Source organism: Mirounga leonina, unplaced genomic scaffold (assembly GCF_011800145.1).
Source record: "Mirounga leonina isolate KUSES-001 unplaced genomic scaffold, KU_Mleo_1.0 Mir_151, whole genome shotgun sequence".
Taxonomy (NCBI): Eukaryota; Metazoa; Chordata; class Mammalia; order Carnivora; family Phocidae; genus Mirounga; species Mirounga leonina.
In genome coordinates, this window is record NW_023270377.1 from 77,230,522 (window position 1) to 77,251,328 (window position 20,807).

The 20,807-nt window shown below is 40.7% G+C and overlaps 2 protein-coding genes across 6 annotated transcripts in view; one reads left to right on the forward strand and one right to left on the reverse strand.

The window, feature by feature from the left end:
* RIF1 (replication timing regulatory factor 1) overlaps positions 1 to 930 on the reverse strand; it is a 67,203-nt gene extending 66,273 nt beyond the window's left edge. For all 5 annotated transcript variants that reach the window (XM_035008053.1, XM_035008054.1, XM_035008056.1 and 2 more), the window contains exons 1-2: positions 825 to 930; positions 326 to 439 (exon numbers count right to left, since the gene is read on the reverse strand). In XM_035008053.1, the coding sequence (XP_034863944.1) occupies positions 326 to 429 (104 nt within the window). In that variant the 5' untranslated portion in view covers positions 430 to 439; positions 825 to 930. The remainder of the gene's footprint in view (positions 1 to 325; positions 440 to 824) is intronic.
* Positions 274 to 20,807, forward strand: part of NMI (N-myc and STAT interactor) — a 119,865-nt gene continuing 99,331 nt past the window's right edge. The window contains exon 1 of the mRNA XM_035008060.1: positions 274 to 339. The gene's annotated coding sequence lies outside the window, so the exon portion shown is untranslated. The remainder of the gene's footprint in view (positions 340 to 20,807) is intronic.

Genomic DNA, 20,807 nt, shown 5'->3' on the forward strand with positions numbered 1-20,807 from the left:
CCGATACTTGGGCGGCTTACACTGAAAACGGCATCCCGCCAGCATGCCCACTTCCAACCAAACTTTAAAAAAAAAAAAAAAAAATCCTTCGCCAACCAAACACACGTGCAGGCTTCCTCATTCCAAACACACGCCTGGAGCTCTGCAGCAACACCCGGGAACGTCACTTAGCACGCACCACCTCCCGCCACCTTGCCCGCGACCGCGGCGTCCTCACAGCTGCCAGACTCCTAGGATACACACACTCGTTTTTGCGTGCCCCACCGCAACCATCTTCTTCCCAAGACCCTCCAGAGCGCTCACCCCCAACCCCAGCGGGCCTTACCTGGTCAGAGTCAGGTAAGCGTCGGTTTGCTCTCCATGGGGGGCGGAAGGGTCTTCCAAAGTCTCCAGCAGCGGCGCCAGGGGGCTCTCACCCGGGGCCGTCATGTCGGCCACCCTGAGGCACGGACCGGAAGAGGAGAAAACCCAATGACCGATGGCAGCAGCCCCGTGGCGTCCCGGTCCGAGTGCGGGCCCCAGACCCGCGCGCCCGCCCCCGGCCTCACAGTCCCACCGGGTCCACACGCCCGGCCCCTGGCCCCCAAATCCAAGACCCTAACCTCCTCCTGCGCCTTGCAACACACAGCCGGGCCCACGCTGCGCTCCGGCCCAGGCCCGCTCCCGCCACCACTTTCCCGGGCAGCTTTCAACAGTGGGAGGAGACCCGCGGGGGGCGGGAGAAGCCCGGGGAGCGAGGCATCTCACCGCGAGGGGGCGGAGGGGGCGCTAAACTGAGGGTCGCCAGGGCCCAGCACAGTGGCCCCGATACTTAGCCCACGTACGAAGATCAGGACTGCGTCCTCTCCGCGGCTGCCCCGCGGCACCCCGACGGAGCCAGAACTCGACTTCCCCGGCTCGGGCTGTTTACTCTCGCGTGCGGCCCGCTCCCTCCTAGACCAAGATGGCGGCGGGGGCGGGCCCACGAGCGCGCGGGAGTAGGGCAGGCCTGGCGGAAGAGCCTCGAGCCAATCCAACAGGCAGAGGCGCGCCGAAGTCATCGATAGCCCCCCTGCCCAGTGGGCTGCTTCGCCTAGGCCATCAGGGGCGTATTATAGGTGGGGGTGTTTTGACCTAAATTTTACCGGCGAGGGACTTAAAATTCAAAATGTGAGTGAATCGCCAACGTTCATCAGACTAAATTTAGTGGGCCTTCAGACTCTTTTCAAAGAAATCCTGTGCTTCTTGAAGTATTTAGCAACAAATTATTTAGCAAGAGATGACCGCACTGTAATGTTTAAGACTAGGAGCTGCATCTCGGTTGGTGTAGATTCCAACCCTAGCTCTGTGTGACTTCAGCAAATTAACCAACCTTTCTATGCCCCAATTTCCTCCTTGAGAAAATAGGGATGATAATGGTAACTACTTAAGGTGAAAGGGAAGTGAGAAAAGGTAGGAGAAGCCTTTGGTTTTCACATTTTAAGTGTACATAACAATGGCCTGGGGGTATTCATTATTAAACTGCAGCTATCTGGGCCCCGCCCTTAGACATTGTGATTCAGTAGATTTAGGTAGCTCCCAAAGATCTGCATTCTTTTATTTAGGCCCCAGGTGTTGAAGGGTGGGACTTGGCCAGGACTTCCTGACCGTGGTGGAGAAAGGACCGTAAACCCTTGGCGAACAATTACTTTTTTTATTAAGGATTTTATTTATTAGAAAGAGAGAGGCAGAGCACAGGCAGGTGGAGGGGCAGAGGGAAAGGGAGAAGCAGACTCCCCACTGAGCAGGGAGTCTGACTTGGGGCTCCATCTGGGGACTCCAGGATCATGACCCGAGCCAAAGGCAGACGCTTAACCTACTGAGCCACCCAGGCATCCCTTGACGAACAATTAATATGCTGTGCCCCTTTTCCTCAGCCTTTGAGCCCTGTCCACATCACACAGGATTATATCAACTTGAATCCAGGCGTCTAAGGCTCAGAAGCAAATGGTTCTTCCACTTTGGCCTCACAGGTTTCTGATCCCCCACCCCTCAAGCTTCCACTTCCACAGTACAACTATCAGCTCCAGAGGTCAGGGCCACATTTTGCCCTTCTCTGCCCCTAGCCAGTGTCTGTCAAACTAAGCACTCACTACAGAATATGTTTCTTAAGCATAAAAATGAAGGAAGAAAAGGAAGGAGACCTACAGATCTTGTAAACCAAGCTATGGAAATTAAAGACTTAAAACGGTGAAGAGTTGGGTCTGGGTGCAATGTAGAGACACTGTGGAAGTGATGGTAAAGAAAGGTTTTCAGTGCAGCCTGATAATGAGTTCTATAAACATCAGAGGGCAAAGTGCTCATTTTGTGGGCTTTGGCAAGATAACACAGATATATAAGAAAGTAAAGAAGTTATGAGATAATAAATGATATATGGACTATTTTGCAATATTAAGATTTCAATATAGTAGAGATGTTGTAAAGTGAGAGAAGATCTTGAAACCATATTTTTTTATGGTGGCTATGAGATGAGATTAGTGAGAACACGGAGTTTGCCTTAAGACAGTACCTCTGCCTAATCCCTCTGTGCCTTCCTGTGCTTTATTCTTCCAATACTTACCACTATGTGAATATTGCATTATATATCTATTTTTTATTGTCTGTCTGTCCCCATGGGAATGTAAATTCCTTGAGAATATGGACTTTGTTTTAGTCATGTTTTTCCTTATATTTCATTTATAAAGAAGAGGATGGGGTGGTCATGTCGCTTGTACCTCTTTCAAAGGCATAGTCCTATGATCTTCCTAAAATGTTTCGTAGTATTTTATCATTGTCACTCCCGGGACTGAAATCCTTCAGTGGTTCCCATCAATCATAGGGTGAATTTCTAAACTTTTGATATAACATGTAGGCCTGTGATGATTGGGCGACTGCTAACCCTTCATCTCCAGCCTTATCCCCACTTCAGCCAAGTTTTGAATAGTCTGCCAGGATCTCTAACTCTTTGGTCTTTGAACATCTGTGTTCCTTGCCTTTAGAACATTAATTCCCTTTTTCCAGTGTGATAAATAGGAGTAGATTAAAATCACACCTTTTCATTAAATCCTTCCTCTATCTACTCTTTCCCCAAGGAAAATTAAATGCTTCTACCTCCTCGCTTATATAGTTTTTTTTTGGAAACCTGTTAAAATACATATCTCATTAATTTATTGTTGTTTAGTTATTTTTTTAAAGATTTTATTTTTAAGTAATCTTTACACCCAGTGTGGACCTCAAACTCACAACCCTGGGATCAAGAGTCGAACGCTTTACCAACTGAGCCAGCCAGATGCCCTATTATTGTTTACTTACATATGTCTGAATAACAGAGTTAAGGGTTAGTCTGAGGAGAATTAGTTCTAGCCTAATCTCAATCAGTGCCCCTCCCTCTTTTTTGGTATTTTTTTTTATCTAAGGAGATTACAGAGTCAAGTCAAATCCTCTTCCCCACCCAGACACCTCTCTCCATACCCTTCCGAAGAGATTGCTATCAGCAAGCTTCTCTTTTATAGAAATTCTGGAACTACTACCATAGATCTTCTCTTACTAGGCAATAAATTCATAGTACCTGGCACTCAATAACAGCATTTTGTTGTTTTTTATAGGTACATTTTGAATTAATTTTTTTATGTGTTAATTCATCCATCTTTTCCTCTAATCATTCAACCGATATACAATTTGTCTTCTTTGCCTCTTCAAATCCTATATCTCTTTTTCTCCGCAGAACATCATGAAAAGCCTTTCACCTTCAATCTAGTATAGCTTCTAACTTCCCCATTTCTGTTTTTAACCACACCATTGCTCAGCAAATATCAAGCCTATAATCTTAGGTCTCTCAATGACTCCTTTCTCCTACGTGCCCCCAGTAGTCCTAATGATTCCTTCTATCTAATAAGTGTTAGACCTGTCCACCTAATACCTACCTAGGATCCCAATTTATTGCCTGAACATAATCATTTCAAGATTATAAAATCGCTTTTTAACTGCTTTTTATTGAGTGCTGGATGTTGCATGTACATTATCTCATTTATTCCTCAGTGGTTCTAAGACAAAGAAGTACTTTTCCTGGATTTACAAATAACCAAGGTGTAGCTTAAAGAGTAAAATGGAGAGCTTTAATCTAATCATATATAACTCCAAAGCTAACCTATATAAGCTACATTCATTCAGCAACATTTAATGAGCTCTACCCTGCATAAAGCACTGTGGTGGTATGGTTTTCATAATAGGTTTATTCTTGAACATGGTAAGAAGAATTCAATATAAAGAGTCCTATGAAAGCTCACCATTTACAGGACTCCTGTAGTAATTCATTTAGTGAAGTATCCATCTGTAATCCAAATTACTGGAGTTAATGGAATAGCCCAGCTTTGGAACCAAATAGATGAGGATTCAAATACGGCTCTGCCACTGTGTGACTTGAGATCTTCCAGAAAAATGCTTAACTTCACCATGTCTTCAGCAATAAAATAGGAAGAGGAGCACCTGGGTGGCGCAGTTGGTTAAGAGTCCAAGTGTCCAGCTCTTGGTTTCAACTCAGGTCATGATCTCAAGGTCGTGAGTTCAAGAACCCCACATGGAAGCTGGCATCGGTCTCTGTGGTGAGCTTGGAGTCCATTTGGGATTCTCTCTCCTCCTTCTGCCGCTCAGGTTTGTGCGCACATGCACACACACACTCTCTCTCTCAAATAAATAAATCTTTTTTAAAAAATGGGAAGAAAAACACCAACATCAAAGTTCAGTAAATGGTAACTTATTGTCCGGTGTATTGCACAAATCCTAGCACATAGTATTTAATAAGTGCTTATTGCATGAATACATATATTAACTGAAAATTTTATAAATTTTTTTCAGAAATGTATTAGTTTTGTTTTCATCATTTAAAAATTGTGGAGTATAAGGGTTCTAGGAGACATTTGAAATGTTGCCCAACATGGTAACTATTTTACTAGATTCATTTAAAGAAAGCTCCACTTTGAGGTTTTTTTAGCTTTTTAATTCAGTGTTGCTGAATGATCCCCTGAGGGACTTTTCAACAAGAAATACATGGAAAAAAAAGCCTCTTAAAGATTATTTTATCTTATCACTAGTTCACATAAAGTAAATATACACAGCTAATAGCACACTATGACTAGCATGAAATCTGCTACCCTTACATTCAGACCTACTCCGCAATGTTATCAAATTGTAATGACAAGAGGTGCTTAGTTTCAATCTTTCCCCTGAGCTGGGCAAAGAGATCCTATTATTTATGACCAAACCAACTCCTTTATAGATTGAGCCCCTTTGAGTTCAAATGAAGAGAGGCAACATAGTATAAGGGCTAAACCTGGAGTCAGATGATAAGGTTTGAATCCTTCTTAGCTGTGTGACTTTGGCAATTTACTCAACCTCTTGTGCCTCAATTTCTTTATCTGTGAAATGGGAGTAATTGCACTTACCTCATAGGTGTCTGAGGCATGTGTGAGTTCATACACAGAAATTCCTTAAACAATGACATGTTATAAATATTCAGAAAATGTTAGCCAGAGACACTGGTTTCTCAGGTTCAAGTAAGACAACATTTATAAAACCACAAATGCTTCCCCCCCAAAAATGCCAAAAACCCCAAACCCTATTTTCACTGAAATTGAATTCCTAGTCCACATGAAAATATGAGACTACAGCCACCAACAATAATTTAATGTTATGTATCTTAAAGTGTGATTCCAGAATCATTGCATCAGAATCACAGGGGAGTTTCCTTTTTTTTTTTTTTTTTAAAGATTCTATTTATTTATCTGACACAGAGAGAGAGAGAGAGAGGAATCACAAGCAGGCAGAGTGGCAGGGAGCGGCAGAGGGAGAAGCAGGCTCCCCGCTGAGCAAGGAGCCTGATGCGGGACTTGATCCCAGGATCCTGGGATCACAACCCGAGCCAAAGGCAGACGCCCAACGACTGAGCCACCCAAGTGCCCTCTGTAATATGCATTTTAATATGCACACTAAATGATTCTTTTTAGCACCAAATCTGAAATTCCTACTCTGTACAAGCCACAAATTTTCTTTAACTTTTATAAGATAGCTCTTAACTATTAATTTTATTTGTAATTGGAAAATAAATATCTATTATTAAAGGAACACACCTAAAAAAATAAATAAAAGTAAAAAGAAAAGGAAAGAACCCATGTATGTATAGCAGAAATCCTTTGCCTATATTTCAAAACATATTCATGGAGAGAAAACAAAACTCTTTTATAAGCTCAAAAACTACAAAAATAATTGAAACTGACAGCCTTGAGGAATCAAAAGGGAAAGTGACTCATTGTTATGCTTCAGGCCTTTCTAGAGAAAGAACATATTCACAAATTTAGAAAATTAATCCAGTTTGAATTCATCACCAGGGGTACTCACGGCAGGATTAAATGCTCTATTTTTCTTGATCACTGGGTTATGGAAGTTTTTCTTAGACTGTCTATTCTATTAAATTAATATAATTGAAAATTTTAAATCCCCTAAGGGTAGTATGAATAAAACAGAATTTTGACCTAAATTTGTAAGCTTGGTTGTCTACTCTCATATGATACTTGTGGAAATACAAATTGGTACAATCTCTACGAAGGACAATTTGCAGTACTTTTCAAAATTTTTAATTCCCAAAATTTTTGTTGCTGAAGTCCCACTTCTAGATGATTATCCTACAAGTTTAACCATTCGTGTGCAAAATAAGTTATGATGACTTTTGTTCATTGCAGAGTTGTTTGTAAAAAAAAAAAAAAAAAAATCAGAAACAACCAAAGAAGACTTGCTATATAGATTATGATACATCTAGACTGTAAAATACTACGCACCTCTCTATGTACTAATATATAGTGATATCCAAAATGTATTTAATGGAGAAAAGTTCCACTGAAAAGAACCAGACATTCTTAGAGAAATAGCTAATTCTAGGGCTGGGGCTGAAAAATATATAAGAGCCTGCAACATCTTTTGGTGTCAGAAAATAAACAAATGCTTAAAAATTATGGGAAAATGTTAACGGGGTGCCTGGGTGGCTCAGTCGTTAAGCGTCTGCCTTCGGCTCAGGTCATGATCCCAGGGTTCTGGGATCAAGCTCTGCATAGGGCTCCCTGCTCCGTGGGAGGCCTGCTTCTCCCTCTCCCACTCCCCCGGCTTGTGTTCCCTCTCTCACTATCTCTCTCTCTGTCAAATAAATAAATAAAATCTTAAAAAAAAAAAAATTATGGGAAAATGTTAAAACGACTCCAGAAACAGCTTGAAGGGTTCCCATGGCTGAATCTGGAACAATGGATTATAAATGATTAAATAAAAAAAGAATGAGTCCCTAGTGATACTAAAAAAATAAAAATAAATAAAAGTAAGGGAGGGAATGACAGAGTTAGGAAATCACCATTTTGCAACCATGATAGTAATAATTGATTCAGGCAGTAATCATCAGTAGGTGCTAAAACCATTGAGTAAAAGTCTGATTGGGAACACAGCCTCAAAGTATTTCCCCTTAAGATACTTACCAAATAGGGGTGCCGGGGTGCTCAGTCAGTTAAGCATCCCACTCTTGGTTTTGGCTCAGGTCATGATCACATGGTGGTGAGATGGAGCCCCACATCAGGCTCTGTACTGAGCTGAGCATGGAGCCCGCTTAGGATTCTCTCTCTCCTCTCCCCCTGCCCCTCCCCGCCCCTGCTCACATGCATGTGTGCTTTCTCTCTCAATAAATAAATAGATAAATAAATAAATAAAATTTTCACAAAAATATACTTATCAGATATGAAGAGACAAATTGTAACTTTACAGTGGAGACACCTATGAAAACCATCAAAACTGGTACAAACTGATATGGTATGCCTGCCAAAAAGTCATAATTTGAATCTATCCATGAGGAAAGAATCAGAAAAACCATAATGAAGGATATTCTTAAAAACAAAACAAAACCAAAAAACAAAAGTCAAACAAAAAACTGCCCTATACTCCTCAAATGACAGTGTCCTAAGAAACAAAGGAAAGCAGAGGGACTGTTTCAGTATAAAGAAGATTCAAGAGACATGACAATTAAAACTCAACACATAGGGGTGCATGGGTGGCTCAGTCAGTTAAGCAGCTGGCTCTTGATTTCTGCTCAGGTCATGATCTCAGGGTCCTGGAATCGAGCCCCACATCGGCCTCTGTGCTCAGCGGGGAGTCTGCTTGAGGATTCTCTCTCCCTCTGCCCCTCCCCCTGCTCACACACTTTCTCTCTCTCAAATAAATAAATCTTAAAAAATAAAATGCAGTATGTAATCATGGATCAATACATTTTGGAAACAAATTTTGCTTTAAAAGAATAGTGAAATTTGAACAAAGACTGTAAATTTTCTGTATTTGATAATTGCACTATGGTTATATAAGAAAATCAGAATAAGAAATTCTAACAAATTTAGGAAAAGATTGATAGTTCTGCAGCCATAGAACCAAGCTGCAACCAGAACCAGTTTTAAGCACATTCAGTGGATAAACAGAAATCATCTTGGTAAACCTGCTTTTGCAAGCCGACCAATCATCATCACTTGTGCAAGTCAGCTGAACAGGGCTGAACTCACTCCAAAAAAGATGCCTCAGAGACCAACCAATCAACAATGGTCACTAGAGTAACCAAGCTTTTAAGGATAGTGCCAACCTATTTATGCCTCTGAAAGCGCACCCATCTTGAACGCCATGCTTCCAAAGGCCCAGCAGTTCACTTTACTCAGACTTTGCTTGATCAAAATTCGTCTTTTTATTTCAGAAATTGAGTGGTAGCCTCATTATCCTTTGGTAATTCTGGAGGTTCCCCTAGGTCGTTTTGAAAATTCTTTGTTGGCTGCATTCCATGTAATATTTGGGCCAACAGTGGCACTTAACTGGGCCCCTTGTGTCCAAACTGTCAGTCAGGTCAGCTGCTAGATGAGTCAGTCTCAATAACCATTTGAGCTCTTTTTTCATTGAATTTTTGTTATTGCATTTATTCTTCTAGTATTTGTAACCAAGCAGTTCTTTGCAAAAAAAATCATTAGGCTTAGGTCTTTGTCCTGAGTAATTAGACCTTTTGGTTTGGAATAACACCATTGGTAATTACACAAAGGTGTTTAATGAGGTTATTAGACCTTTTGCTTTCCAAGTATACCATATGAAAATGTTTGCCGTAAACCTGCTTATTCTTCTGCTGCATGCTTTGGTTTTTGTTTTGTTTTAATATTTTTTTAAAGACTTTATTTTTAAGTAATCTCTATACCCAACATGGGGCTTCAACCTACAACCCCAAGATCAAAAGTTGCATGCTCTACTGACTGAGCCAGCCAGTTGCCCTTGTTTTGTTTTTCAGAAGTTTAAAAATAGGCGCCTGGGTGGCTCAGATAGTTGGGCATCTGCCTTCGGCTCAGGTCATGGTCCCGGGGTCCTGGGATCGAGTCCCGCGTCAGGCTCCCTGCTCGGTGGGGAGCCTGCTTCTTCCTCTGCCTCTCTCTCTGTCTCTGATGAATAAATGGAATCTTTAAAAAAGAAAAAAAAAAGTTTAAAAATATTTACTTTAAAATTTCATTTAAAAACAATAGTAGGGGCGCCTGGGTGGCTTAGCCGTTAAGCGTCTGCCTTCGGCTCAGGTCATGGTCCCAGGGTCCTGGGATCGAGCCCCACATCGGGCTCCCTGCTCAGCGGGAAGCCTGCTTCTCCCTCTCACACTCTCCCTGCTATGTTCCCTCTCTTGCTATCTCTCTCTGTCAAATAAATAAAATCTTTAAAAACAAAGAAAACAATAGTAAACCCATTGTATGTTAACATAAATATTATATGTAATAATAAATAACGAGCTTTTATGAAAAAAATAGAAGCATAGCATTATGTTTTCCCTTTTTTGTAGGACTAAATAGAAGATAGTTGAGTTCTCATAAAGGCTTCTGCTCTGCCTTTAATTTATTGTGCTATGTTGCTTTTTTGAAGACAGGGAAGAAACCCATCCTGGCACAAATATGTAGTTGAAAGAGGGAGCAGTATTTTAATAGCTTTTACAGACAACTATGGATATTCTTCTTTGATATAACACTGGAACTTGACAAGCAATAGTTTCTTAAAGATTAATTGCAGTGTGGAATCTGAGATCGTATCAATGAACTTTTTATACTCTGTTACCTTAAAATACATTGGTCTATCTTGAATTTTGAATCAGTCTTTTGCTAATGCATGATTTTGTATCAGTATGTATTGGTCATTTGAAAAATACTAAGTTGGGGCGCGTGGGTGGCTCAGTCGTTAAGTGTCTGCCTTCGGCTCAGGTCATGATCCCAGGGTCCTGGGATGGAGCCCCTCATCGGGATCCGTGCTCAGTGGGAGGCCTGCTTCTCCCTCTCCCTCTCCCCCTGCTTGTGTTCCCTCTCTCACTGTGTCTCTCTCTGTCAAATAAATAAATAATATCTTTAAAAAAATAAAAATAAAAATACTAAGTCATTGAGTTATATGGATCTTCCAAATGTTGACACATTTGGTTATACATTACCAAATATCACATTTGTTAATATCACTGTCAATATCATCGGAAAGCTCTTTCTATTGGTATATATGTAGCAGTCGAATGTCTGGGTCATAGGATTTGAGAACATTCAACTTTATAAGGCTATGACAAATTTTTTTCTGAAGTATTGTTCCCAATTTATAATCCCACAGCAATTTTATTTTTTTAATTAATTAATTTATTTATATTTACTTGAGAGAGAACATGATTGAGGGAGAGAGAGTGAGGGGGAGAGAGAGAGAGAACACAGAGGGAGAAACAGACTCCCCGCTGAGCAGGGAACCCAACTTGAAACTCATCCCAGGATCCCGTGATCATGACCTGAGCCAAAGGCAGACGCTCAACTGACTTAGCCACCCAGGCATCCCCCACAGCGATTTTATAAAAGATCTCATTGATCCACATTTTTTCTAATACTTGATAGTTTTAATTTGTACCAGTCACACAGTGAGACTATATCTCACTGTGGTCTTGATCTGCATTTTTCTGATCATGAATTTGAGCAACTTTTTATATTATTCTCTTATGTGAGATAGATGGCCTGCCTTTTATTCTTCTCTTTTTTCCTAACAGTTTTATTGAGATAATTTACATTCTGTACAATTTACCCATTTAAAGTGTACAGTTTAGTGGTTTTTAATATATTCACAGTTGTGCAGCCATCACTGAAATCCATTTAGAATATTTTCATCGCCTCAAAAAAAAAAATCTTTTACTTTTTAACTATCACCTCCTTCTCCACCTAATAGCACCCCACCCCATCCCCAAGCAACCACTAATCTACTTTCTGCCTCTATAGATTTGCCTGTTCTGGGTGTTTTATACAAATGGAATCATATAATATGTGACCTCCTGTGCCTGGCTTCTGGCACTTAGCATTGTTTTCTAGGTTTATCCATGTTGTAGCATGTGTCAGCACTTTATTTCTTTTTATTGCTAAATATTCCATTGAATGGATATACCACATTTTGCTTATCCATTTATAAGTTGATGGACATTTGAAGTTAAATTAAAATCCTGGTCTAGGGGCACCTGTGTGGCTCAGTCAGTTAAGTGTCTGCCCTCAGCTCAGGTCATGATCCCAGGGCCCTGGGATTGAGACCCACATAGGGCTCCTTGCTCAGCAGGAAGTCTGCTTCTCCCTCTCCCTCTGCTCCTCCCCCTGCTCGGGCATGCATGCTCTCTCTCTCTGTCTCTTTCTCAAATAAATAAATAAATAAAATCTTAAAAAAAAATCCTGGTCTAGAGCCAAATTAAGGACTATAATTAAAGAACTTACTAATCTTCAGAGACATACAAAGTTTTAATATAGAATCCAGGACTCTTTAAAGATCCTTATTATTCTGGACTATAGAGCTGTCCCAACTAATTTAAAGGGAAAAATCTCTAAAATCAGCAAGACATGAAAGAGGAGATTTTAAAAATGCAGCTGTGAAAAACTTTTAAATATATGGGAAAAAATACACTACATAAAGCAATTATAGAAGCCCTTCTTTTTTTTATTTTTATTTATTTATTTTTTTAAAAGATTTTATTTATTTATTTGACAGAGAGAGCGAGAGAGGGAACACAAGCAGGGGGAGCGGGAGAGGGAGAAGCAGGCTTCCCACTGAGCAGGGAGCCCGATGCGGGGCTCCATCCCAGGACCCTGGGATCATGACCCGAGCCGAAGGCAGACGCCTAACGACTGAGCCACCCAGGTGCCCCTAGACCAGGATTTCTTCTTTTAAGGGTAGACTAGACAAAGATTCAAAATTGTAACATGAGTAAAAATACAAAACAGACTTCAGGAAACTTTCAAACAGTACTCTGGATTAGATGCAGTACCTGAAGTGAAAGGAGCCTTGTCTTCTGTTTTTATCAATGGGCTCACACCTAAATTAGGGGATTTAATAAAAAGTTAGTTAAAGGGACGCCTGGGTGGCTCAGTCGGTTAAGCGTCTGCCTTCGGCTCAGGTCATGACCCCAGGGTCCTGGGATTGAGTCCCGCATCGGGCTCCCTTCTCCGCGGGGAGCCTGCTTCTCCCTCTGCCTCTGTCTCTCTCTCTGTCTCTCACGAATAAATAAATAAAATCTTTAAAAAAAAAAAAGTTAGTTAAAAATGTGAGATTGCCAGTTTAGAAAATATCTCATATGTGGCTCAACATTTCCAGAGAACTTTAAAAAGTAACAAGCTAAAAATCAATATATCTTATGGCTCTCTAGGTGAAATAACCCAAAATATCTCTTCTCTAAGATGTGGGAGCCTGTAGATAAGGATATTTATAAATATAGTGAACAGAAGGGTCATTAAACAAACTGCGGACCATACTGGTTTTTTGAAAACAGGACAGCTATCCACAAATCTATCCAGTGATGCAGCTCCAAGGTAGAAAAGAGCACCCTAGGGGAACAAAACAGCTTTCCTGTTTATCACTCTATCTAACATTAGTTTCACCTCTATTACAGAGCCAAAATTTAAAGTTGTCTAAAAAGGAAGAAAAAAGACAACTTGGCTTTTCATGAGAAAAGAAAAAGTTTTTTTATTAATGTAAAAATGACAGTGCCACATTGTTAAAAAAAAAAAAAGACAAGTTAAATTTGAACGTATACAAGGGCGCCTGGGTGACTCAGTTGGTTAAGCGTCTGCCTTCGGCTGGGGTCATGATAACCGGGGCCCTGGGATAGAGCCCCGCATTGGGCTCCCTGCTCAGCAGGGAGCCTGCTTCTCCCTCTGCCTTTGCCCCTCCCCCTGCTTGCGCTCTCTCTCTCTCAAATAAATAAATAAAATCTTAAAAATTTTTTTGAACATACACAGTAAATTCTGAAAGCCTCAAGGAGAAATAAACTTTATTTTCTTTGGTTTAATAGAACCACTCAAGTAGTCAAAATATTTAACAATTCAGTGTCTTGGCTATAACTGATATTTTGAGATCATTATCAGAATATTCTTGGGGCACCTCAGTGGCACAAATGTAGTAAGAAAGACCTACTTTTTGAGAAAAATATACTGCAGCTTTTATACACGGTCAGAGTACAGTGCATCTTGGTGTGAAAACTCATATACTATATATGATTTAGGAAACTACCCCCCAGATGGCTATGGTTCCAGAATTCCTATGGATGAAAGACTCCACAGACCGGGCATTTTAACTTGGAGCAGAGCCCATAAGCTTACAGATTGATTTTTTTCCCCTTAATTACATAAATCTTTCTTTTTGTACAAACATGAACATGTTAGGCCATGCTCTAGGGATTTTAATTCATTAAAAAAACATTGCCTATAAAACTATCCCTTAAAGAAGCAGCAAAATAGAGGTGGGTGGGGGGAAAAAAAAGAAAAAATAAATCTCCTTGCCTCAGAGCAATTACAGGCTTCAACAAATAAGTCAAAATACCCTCAGATCTCATACTAGCCTTTAAGTCTATGTTGCTACACATGATAAATCACTATGGCTAGCAGATTTTTTTAAATTTATTAAATAATAAGTATTTTTTACTTATTAAATAATTATGAATTATCATTATTTTCTCCTTCTTATATAAGCAAATACTGGTGTAGCAATACCATAACCCTACCCCATGAAAGAGAATCCCATACTCGTGTTTCTGTAATTCAAGAAGATTTCCATAATCAGAGCAGAACTTTTTGTTGTTTGGGTTTTTGTTATTGTTAACACCAAATTTATCACTCTTTAAAAACAAGAGATTTTTCCCAAAAGTGAAGAATAAGAAACAAATCCAGTGTCCATGCATTCCCACTGCAGTCTTGATTCTGGGATACCTCCTTCACCCTCAGACCAAGTTGGCTCCCTGGGAATCCAATGGTGGTATATGGGTTAAAGGTTCCTCTGCGCTGGGTTTCTCACTCTGTCTCCTCTGAGTTTTAGGGATGGATTCTACAGGCTTTTTCATTGTGGGTGTGGTCCTCGTCACCTTCTACCATTGCCATGGAGACAGGGCCAAAAGTGGACTTAAGAAGGGATGATTGGGTGGCTCAGGTCGGTTAAGGGTCTGCCTTCACCTCAGGTCATGATCCGGGGGTCTTGGGATCGAGCCCCATGTCAGGCTCCTTGCTCAGTGGAGAGCCTGCTTCTCCCTCTCCCTCTGCCTGCAACTCCCCCTGCTTGTGCTCTGTTTCTCTCCCTATGTGTCAAATAAGTAAATAAAATCTTAAAAAAACAAAAACAAAGTGGACTTAAGAAGCAGGTTGGGGATCTGATCTTCATCTATCTCTGGGGATGACTGGTCACTGGTCAGCGCGACGGTGGCAGGAGTGGAGCAATGCCTGGAATCTGCTCTGCCACCTTGGGGTCAAGGTGCAGCTCCAGCAGCCGGAAGTAAACTGGATCTTCCAGGGGCTGTTGTCTTGCTGTCTTGCTCCATGGGTGGGGTGATGGGAAAGAGTTGGCTGAGGCAGGTGAGCTCCCTCTCCACTCAGGTCCGGTCCCGCCCAGCCTGGAGAACAGAACTTTTGACATTGTACTACCAAATCCCAAATCAACATTGTTTGTTGACAGATTTTTTTTTTTTTTTAAGATTTTATTTAGGGGCTCCTGGGTGGCTCAGATGGTTAAACGTCTGCCTTCGGCTCAGGTCATGATCCTGGGGTCCTGGGATCGAGCCCCGCGTCGGGCTCCTGGCTTGGCGGGGAGTCCGCTTCTCCCTCTCCCTCTGCTTCTCCCACTGCTCATGCTCTCTCTATATATCTCTGTGTCTCAGATGAATAAATAAAATCTTTAAAAATTTTTATTTATTTATTTATTTGAGAGAGAGAGAGGGCATGAGAAGGGGGGAGGGTCAGAGGGACAGGCAGGCTCCCCGATGAGCAGGGAGCCTGACATGGGACTCAATCCTTTAACTCCAGGATCATGACCTGAGCCAAAGGCAGTCGCTTAACCGACTGAGTCACCCAGGCGCCCTGCTGACAGATTTTTATATTAAAAATATGAAAAGGGGCACCTGGGTGGCTCAGTCGGTTGAGGTCTTGATCTCCGGGTGGGGAATTGGAGCCCGCATTGGGCTCCACAATCACTGGAGAGTCGTCTTCTCCTCTCCTTCTCCCTCTGCCCCTCCCCCCACTCACACACTCTCTCTCTGAAATAAATCTTAAATATATATATATTAGGCTTGATATATAGAATACCATCTTGTGTCTCTTATAAAATCTAATTTCTTACCAAAAGCCAAATTATTCAAATAACTGAACCATGTTCCTTTCTAAGGCATATTAAATTGTTAGTAAACAAGTAAATAATTGGGCGCCTGGGTGGCTCAGTTGTTAAGCATCTGCCTCCGGCTCAGGTCATGGTCCCAGGGTCCTGGGATCAAGCCCCACATCGGGCTCCCTGCTCCGTGGGAAGCCTGCTTCTCCCTCTCCCACTCCCCCTGCTTGTGTTCCCTCTCTAGCTGTGTCTGTCTCTGTCAAATAAATAAATAAAATCTTAAAAAAAAAAAAATGAAGTTTCAAAAAAAAGTAAATAATTAAGATTGGTAAGCTTAGAGAATAACACACTTTTTTTTTTTAAGTTTATTTATTTATTTGTTAGAGAGAGGGAGCTTGGGCGAGAGAGAGTGAGCAAGAGTACAAGCAGGGGGAGCTGCAGGCAGAGGGAGAAACAGGCTCCCTGCTGAGCAAGGAGCCGGATGCGGGACTCGATCCCAGGGCACTGGGATCATGACCTGAGCCAAAGGCAGCTGCCCAACCGACTGAGCCACCCAGGCGTCCCAAGAATAACACGCTTCTTTAAAAGAATATAGGAAGAGATTTTTAAGTTATTCTTTAAAATTTAATAATAAATATATCAATTACCATTGTTCAATATCTGTTGTCCAAAATATTAAATGTGCCTCTGTAGGAAAACACTGCTTGTTTCAGAAGCCATGATAACAAGTAGTGATATCAATTACCTGATATCTTCATGCTAAAATAATTGCTGTCAAGGGCGCCTGGGTGGCTCAGTTGGTTAAGTGACTGCCTTCAGCTCAGGTCATGATCCCAGGGTCCTGGGATCGAGTTCCGCATCGGGCTCCCTGCTCTGCAGGGAGCCTGCTTCTCCCTCTCCCACTCCCCCTGCTTGTGTCCCCTCTCTCACTGTGTCTCTCTCTGTCAAATAAATAAATAAAATCTTTAAAAAAAAAAAGAAAAAAAAATAATTGCTGTCAAAAAGCTACAGACTTACAGTAGAAAAGGTATTATAGATGTCAGTATACTATACTGTAATCACTATAGAAATATTTTACATATATTATAGATATATATTAACAGATCACCATGCTAAACAGATTTCTCTGATTGAAGTCCTTATACAGCAACATTATATAAAACGATAAACATAAAAATAATTAACAATAAATCCAAGTAGAAGTTCAAAGATTCCATCATAGATGCATAAAATCTGGACACCCCAATCCTGAAAATAAACACTGGAAATCATCGGGTTATAAGATTCCTGAGGACAAAATCTGGCAAATTCAGAATAGCTACCTGGTAACACCCAATAAAAACCCAAATGAACACTTGTGAAAATCTTTTATGAAACAATCCATTCAGAGTGTGGGTAAATTGGACACAAAATCAAACCCTTATGGGAAAACTTCTAGGAACAGAGGACTTGGCCAGTTTATACCCACTTGGAACCAAATTAACCTGGAAAAATTGTAAAGGTAGGCATAGACTAGGACCATGCCCAGAAAGATCCTTTGAGTATCATCATGTGAATGTTTTCAGTTGCTTCCTCTCTGGTTTGTGAATACATACTCATAATAGTACATTTTTTTTCTGGATAGGCTAAAATGTTTTCCTGTTGAAAAGCATGACACTCATACAGATTAAAAGACTATTAAATATTGTGTTTCCTTATGTAGGATATTCTATCATTTATCCAATAATGGGGACACATCTAACTGGAAGTTATTTGTGAATTTTAGTTGCACGTTGTTTTTGCTCTTCCCTCCAAAACCTTATTGTCTATATCATTGCCAATCTTCTAGAAAAATACAGAGGACCTCAACATAACTGAAAAGTTACATCTGTTAGAGATCCAAAGCTGAGAAGCTCCAGAAATTGATGGTTCCTGAAAGTGAACTACTGATGCAAGATCTTTAGAATAAACTGATAACTATACACTGCAGAACATGACTGTCCAAGACCATTGGATCAATATTCTTCTATATATCACACTCTTTCTTAAATATTTTTATCATGTTCTTTTCTTTACTGATTTAAAGTTGTATGCTTTTGATTCAGTCTATCATGTTCCCTAACCAATAATGATGTGCTTAGATAAAAGCTTTACTGAAAACAATCACCACCTCTCCTCAATAAAGCTGGGGGAAAAAAATAAAGCAAATAAAATTTTTAATGTTGGGAAAGAAAAAAATTAAAAATAAAACAATAATTTCTCTAATTCTGTAAGTTAGTTGCCCTAATAAGCTTTGTTAGTACAACCAATTTGAAAAACAATATGAATATATGTAGTAAAAATATAAAAATTCATATTAATGTATCAGATTATATGTGATATGTATTGATATTTACATTAATGTAACATATATTAGTTAAAATATATAAAATTATATGTAAAATTATATTATTAATTTCCTCCAAATTATATTCTTTGTTTACAAAATACAAATGAAGAAAAATGTTCTTTTGCTAGACGAGGAGGATATAACTATTCTTCAGTTGTAGCAGAAACTGTTTCTCAAGACCACACCCAGAGCCAATATATCTATAATTCTATTGAGACCTATCATATCTCTTAGCACTCCTGGATCCTTTTTCCTATGTGAAAATCAGTCTGTTTAATGCTGACCCAGAACCCAAGTAGGGCTATTTGCAAGATCATTCCATGGGTATAACTCCCCAATACCCTCAGTGAACTCCATTTCTTTTTTTTAAAATTTTTTAAATTTTTTATTTTTTTAAAGATTTTATTTATTTATTTGAGAGAGAGAGAATGAGAGAGAGTACATGAGAGGGGGGAGGGTCAGAGGGAGAAGCAGACTCCCTGCCAAGCAGGGAGCCCGATGCGGGACTCGATCCAGGGACTCCAGGATCATGACCTGAGCCGAAGGCAGTCGCTTAACCAACTGAGCCACCCAGGCTCCCTGAACTCCATTTCTTAAAAAAGAGTCTGAAAGGATAAAACTCTGGGAAGAGATTCCTAAGTGTATTCCCCCCAACCCCCACCATTCACAAACACAACTTGAGGTGGTAATTTATATTTTTATTTTTTTAAAGATTTTATTTATTTGACAGAGAAACACAGCGAGAGAGGGAACACAAGCAGGGGGAGTGGGAGAGGGAGAAGCAGGCTTCCCGCGGAGCAGGGAGCCCGATGTGGGGCTTGATCCCAGGACTCAGGGATCATGACCTAAGCTGAAGGCAGACGCTTAACGACTGAGCCACCCAGGCGCCCCGAGGTGGTAATTTTTTAAAAAAAAGAATTAAGGTGTTCTTTTCACATTCGCTGAGCCCTACAGACAGTAAAATAGAATAGCCTTAAATTTTTTTGGCCAGCCAGGGAGGAGCCTGCACCATTACTAAGACTTCTCATTATACAGGGAGTAACGCTTTAGGTGAGATAAAACTGTCGACATCTAAGCTGAAAGAAAAGACAAACTGACTACCTAAGGTAGACTCAGAATTGTTGGGCCTTATTTTATTCATCAGGCTTGTGACATCTTGGCTTCATGGTTGTTAAGTACTCTCCTTTCCCTTTTCATATTACAAGTACTTCTAATTGTACTTGCTTGTCTCACTATTGTTCAATGTCCGTTGTCCAAAATATTAAATGTGCCTCTGTAGGAAAACACTGCTTGTTTCAGAAGCCATGATAACAAGTAATGATTAGAACTGGTCTTAAACCTGTTCAGCTTATCAACAACAACTCCTCTCAGCAAACATTGTTAAAAGCCAACAAATCAGCATCAGCTCCTCACTTCTGAAAGTCAGCCAATCAGTTATGAACTCTCTCCAGTAAACATACTTCAGCATGCCGATCAACAACAACCTCACCTGAGTAACCACACTTCTATTGATGGCGTTAATCCATCTCTGAAAATCTACCAATCCAAAAATCCTATTAAAAAAATCCCTTTCTAGGGATGCCTGGGTGGCTCAGTTGGTTAAAGGTCTGCCTTCAGCTGAGGTCTTAATCCCAAGGTCCTGGGATCGAGCCCCATGTCAGGCTCCCTGCTCAGCAGGGAGTCTGCTTCTCCCTCTCCTTTTGCCTCTCCCCTACTTGTGCTCCCTCTCTCAATCTTTCAAATAAATAAAATTTTTAAAAAATTAAATTAAATTAAAAATCTCTTTCTAGGGATGCCTGGGTGGCTCAGTTGGTTAAGGGTCTGCCTTCAATTCAGGTTCTGATCCCAAGGTCCTGGGATTGAGCCCCACGTCGGGCTCCCTGGTCAGCAAGGAGCCTGCTTCTCCTGTTCCCCTACTTGTGCTCTCTCTCTACCCCTGCTTGCACTCCCCCTGCTTGTGCTCTCTCATGCGTGCTCTCCCTCTCAAATAAATAAATAAATAAAATCTTAAAAAAAAAAAAAAACTTTTCTATGGTAAACAACAAATTCAACATCATTTTTTTAATGTCAGATATTGAGTGTTGGTCTTATCATCATTTGACAAATATGACCCTGCTCTTAAAGGATACACATGAAATATTTAGAGTAAAACACATAATGTCCTCAACTGAACCTCAGACTGTACAGTAATGTTCATTTACATGACAGAAAAAGAAACGTGGCAAAAATATTAACAATATTTGTTAGTAAATCTAGATGAAAGTGCATTATTATAGTCTGTAACTTTAAACTATTTTTCAAATTTAAGAAAACAAAAGCAGAAACATTGGCAAATTGGGGGAATAGGAAGTTTCAGGCCCTCGTTCCCCCACGGAGACACTGACTTAACCATAACATAGGTGCCAACTTGCCCTTGTGAGAACTCCAGAAACTAGTTAAGAGGTTGCAACATCCCAGTTGAGTGCAAAGCCAAAAAGTAACACATAGAAGCAGGTAGGAAAGTTCTCTTGCCTGTCCAAGACCCACCCTCTCCCCAGCAAAGCACCATGCTATCAATGTCGGCCCAAAACTCCCAACTCCCAGCTTCTTGCTTGGGAGGAAAAAAGAAGAATTGAATGTACATCCCGTGTTCTAGCTTCTCAGAGGGCTGCCTGAGGGGTTGGTTTGGTTTCGTCTTGCCCGACTCACAGATGCTGATGGGAAAGAAACAGAGGCACACTTTGGGTGTCAGGTCGGGGAAAGCAGAGAACAACGGTCAGCATCACCACATTTATAGCAC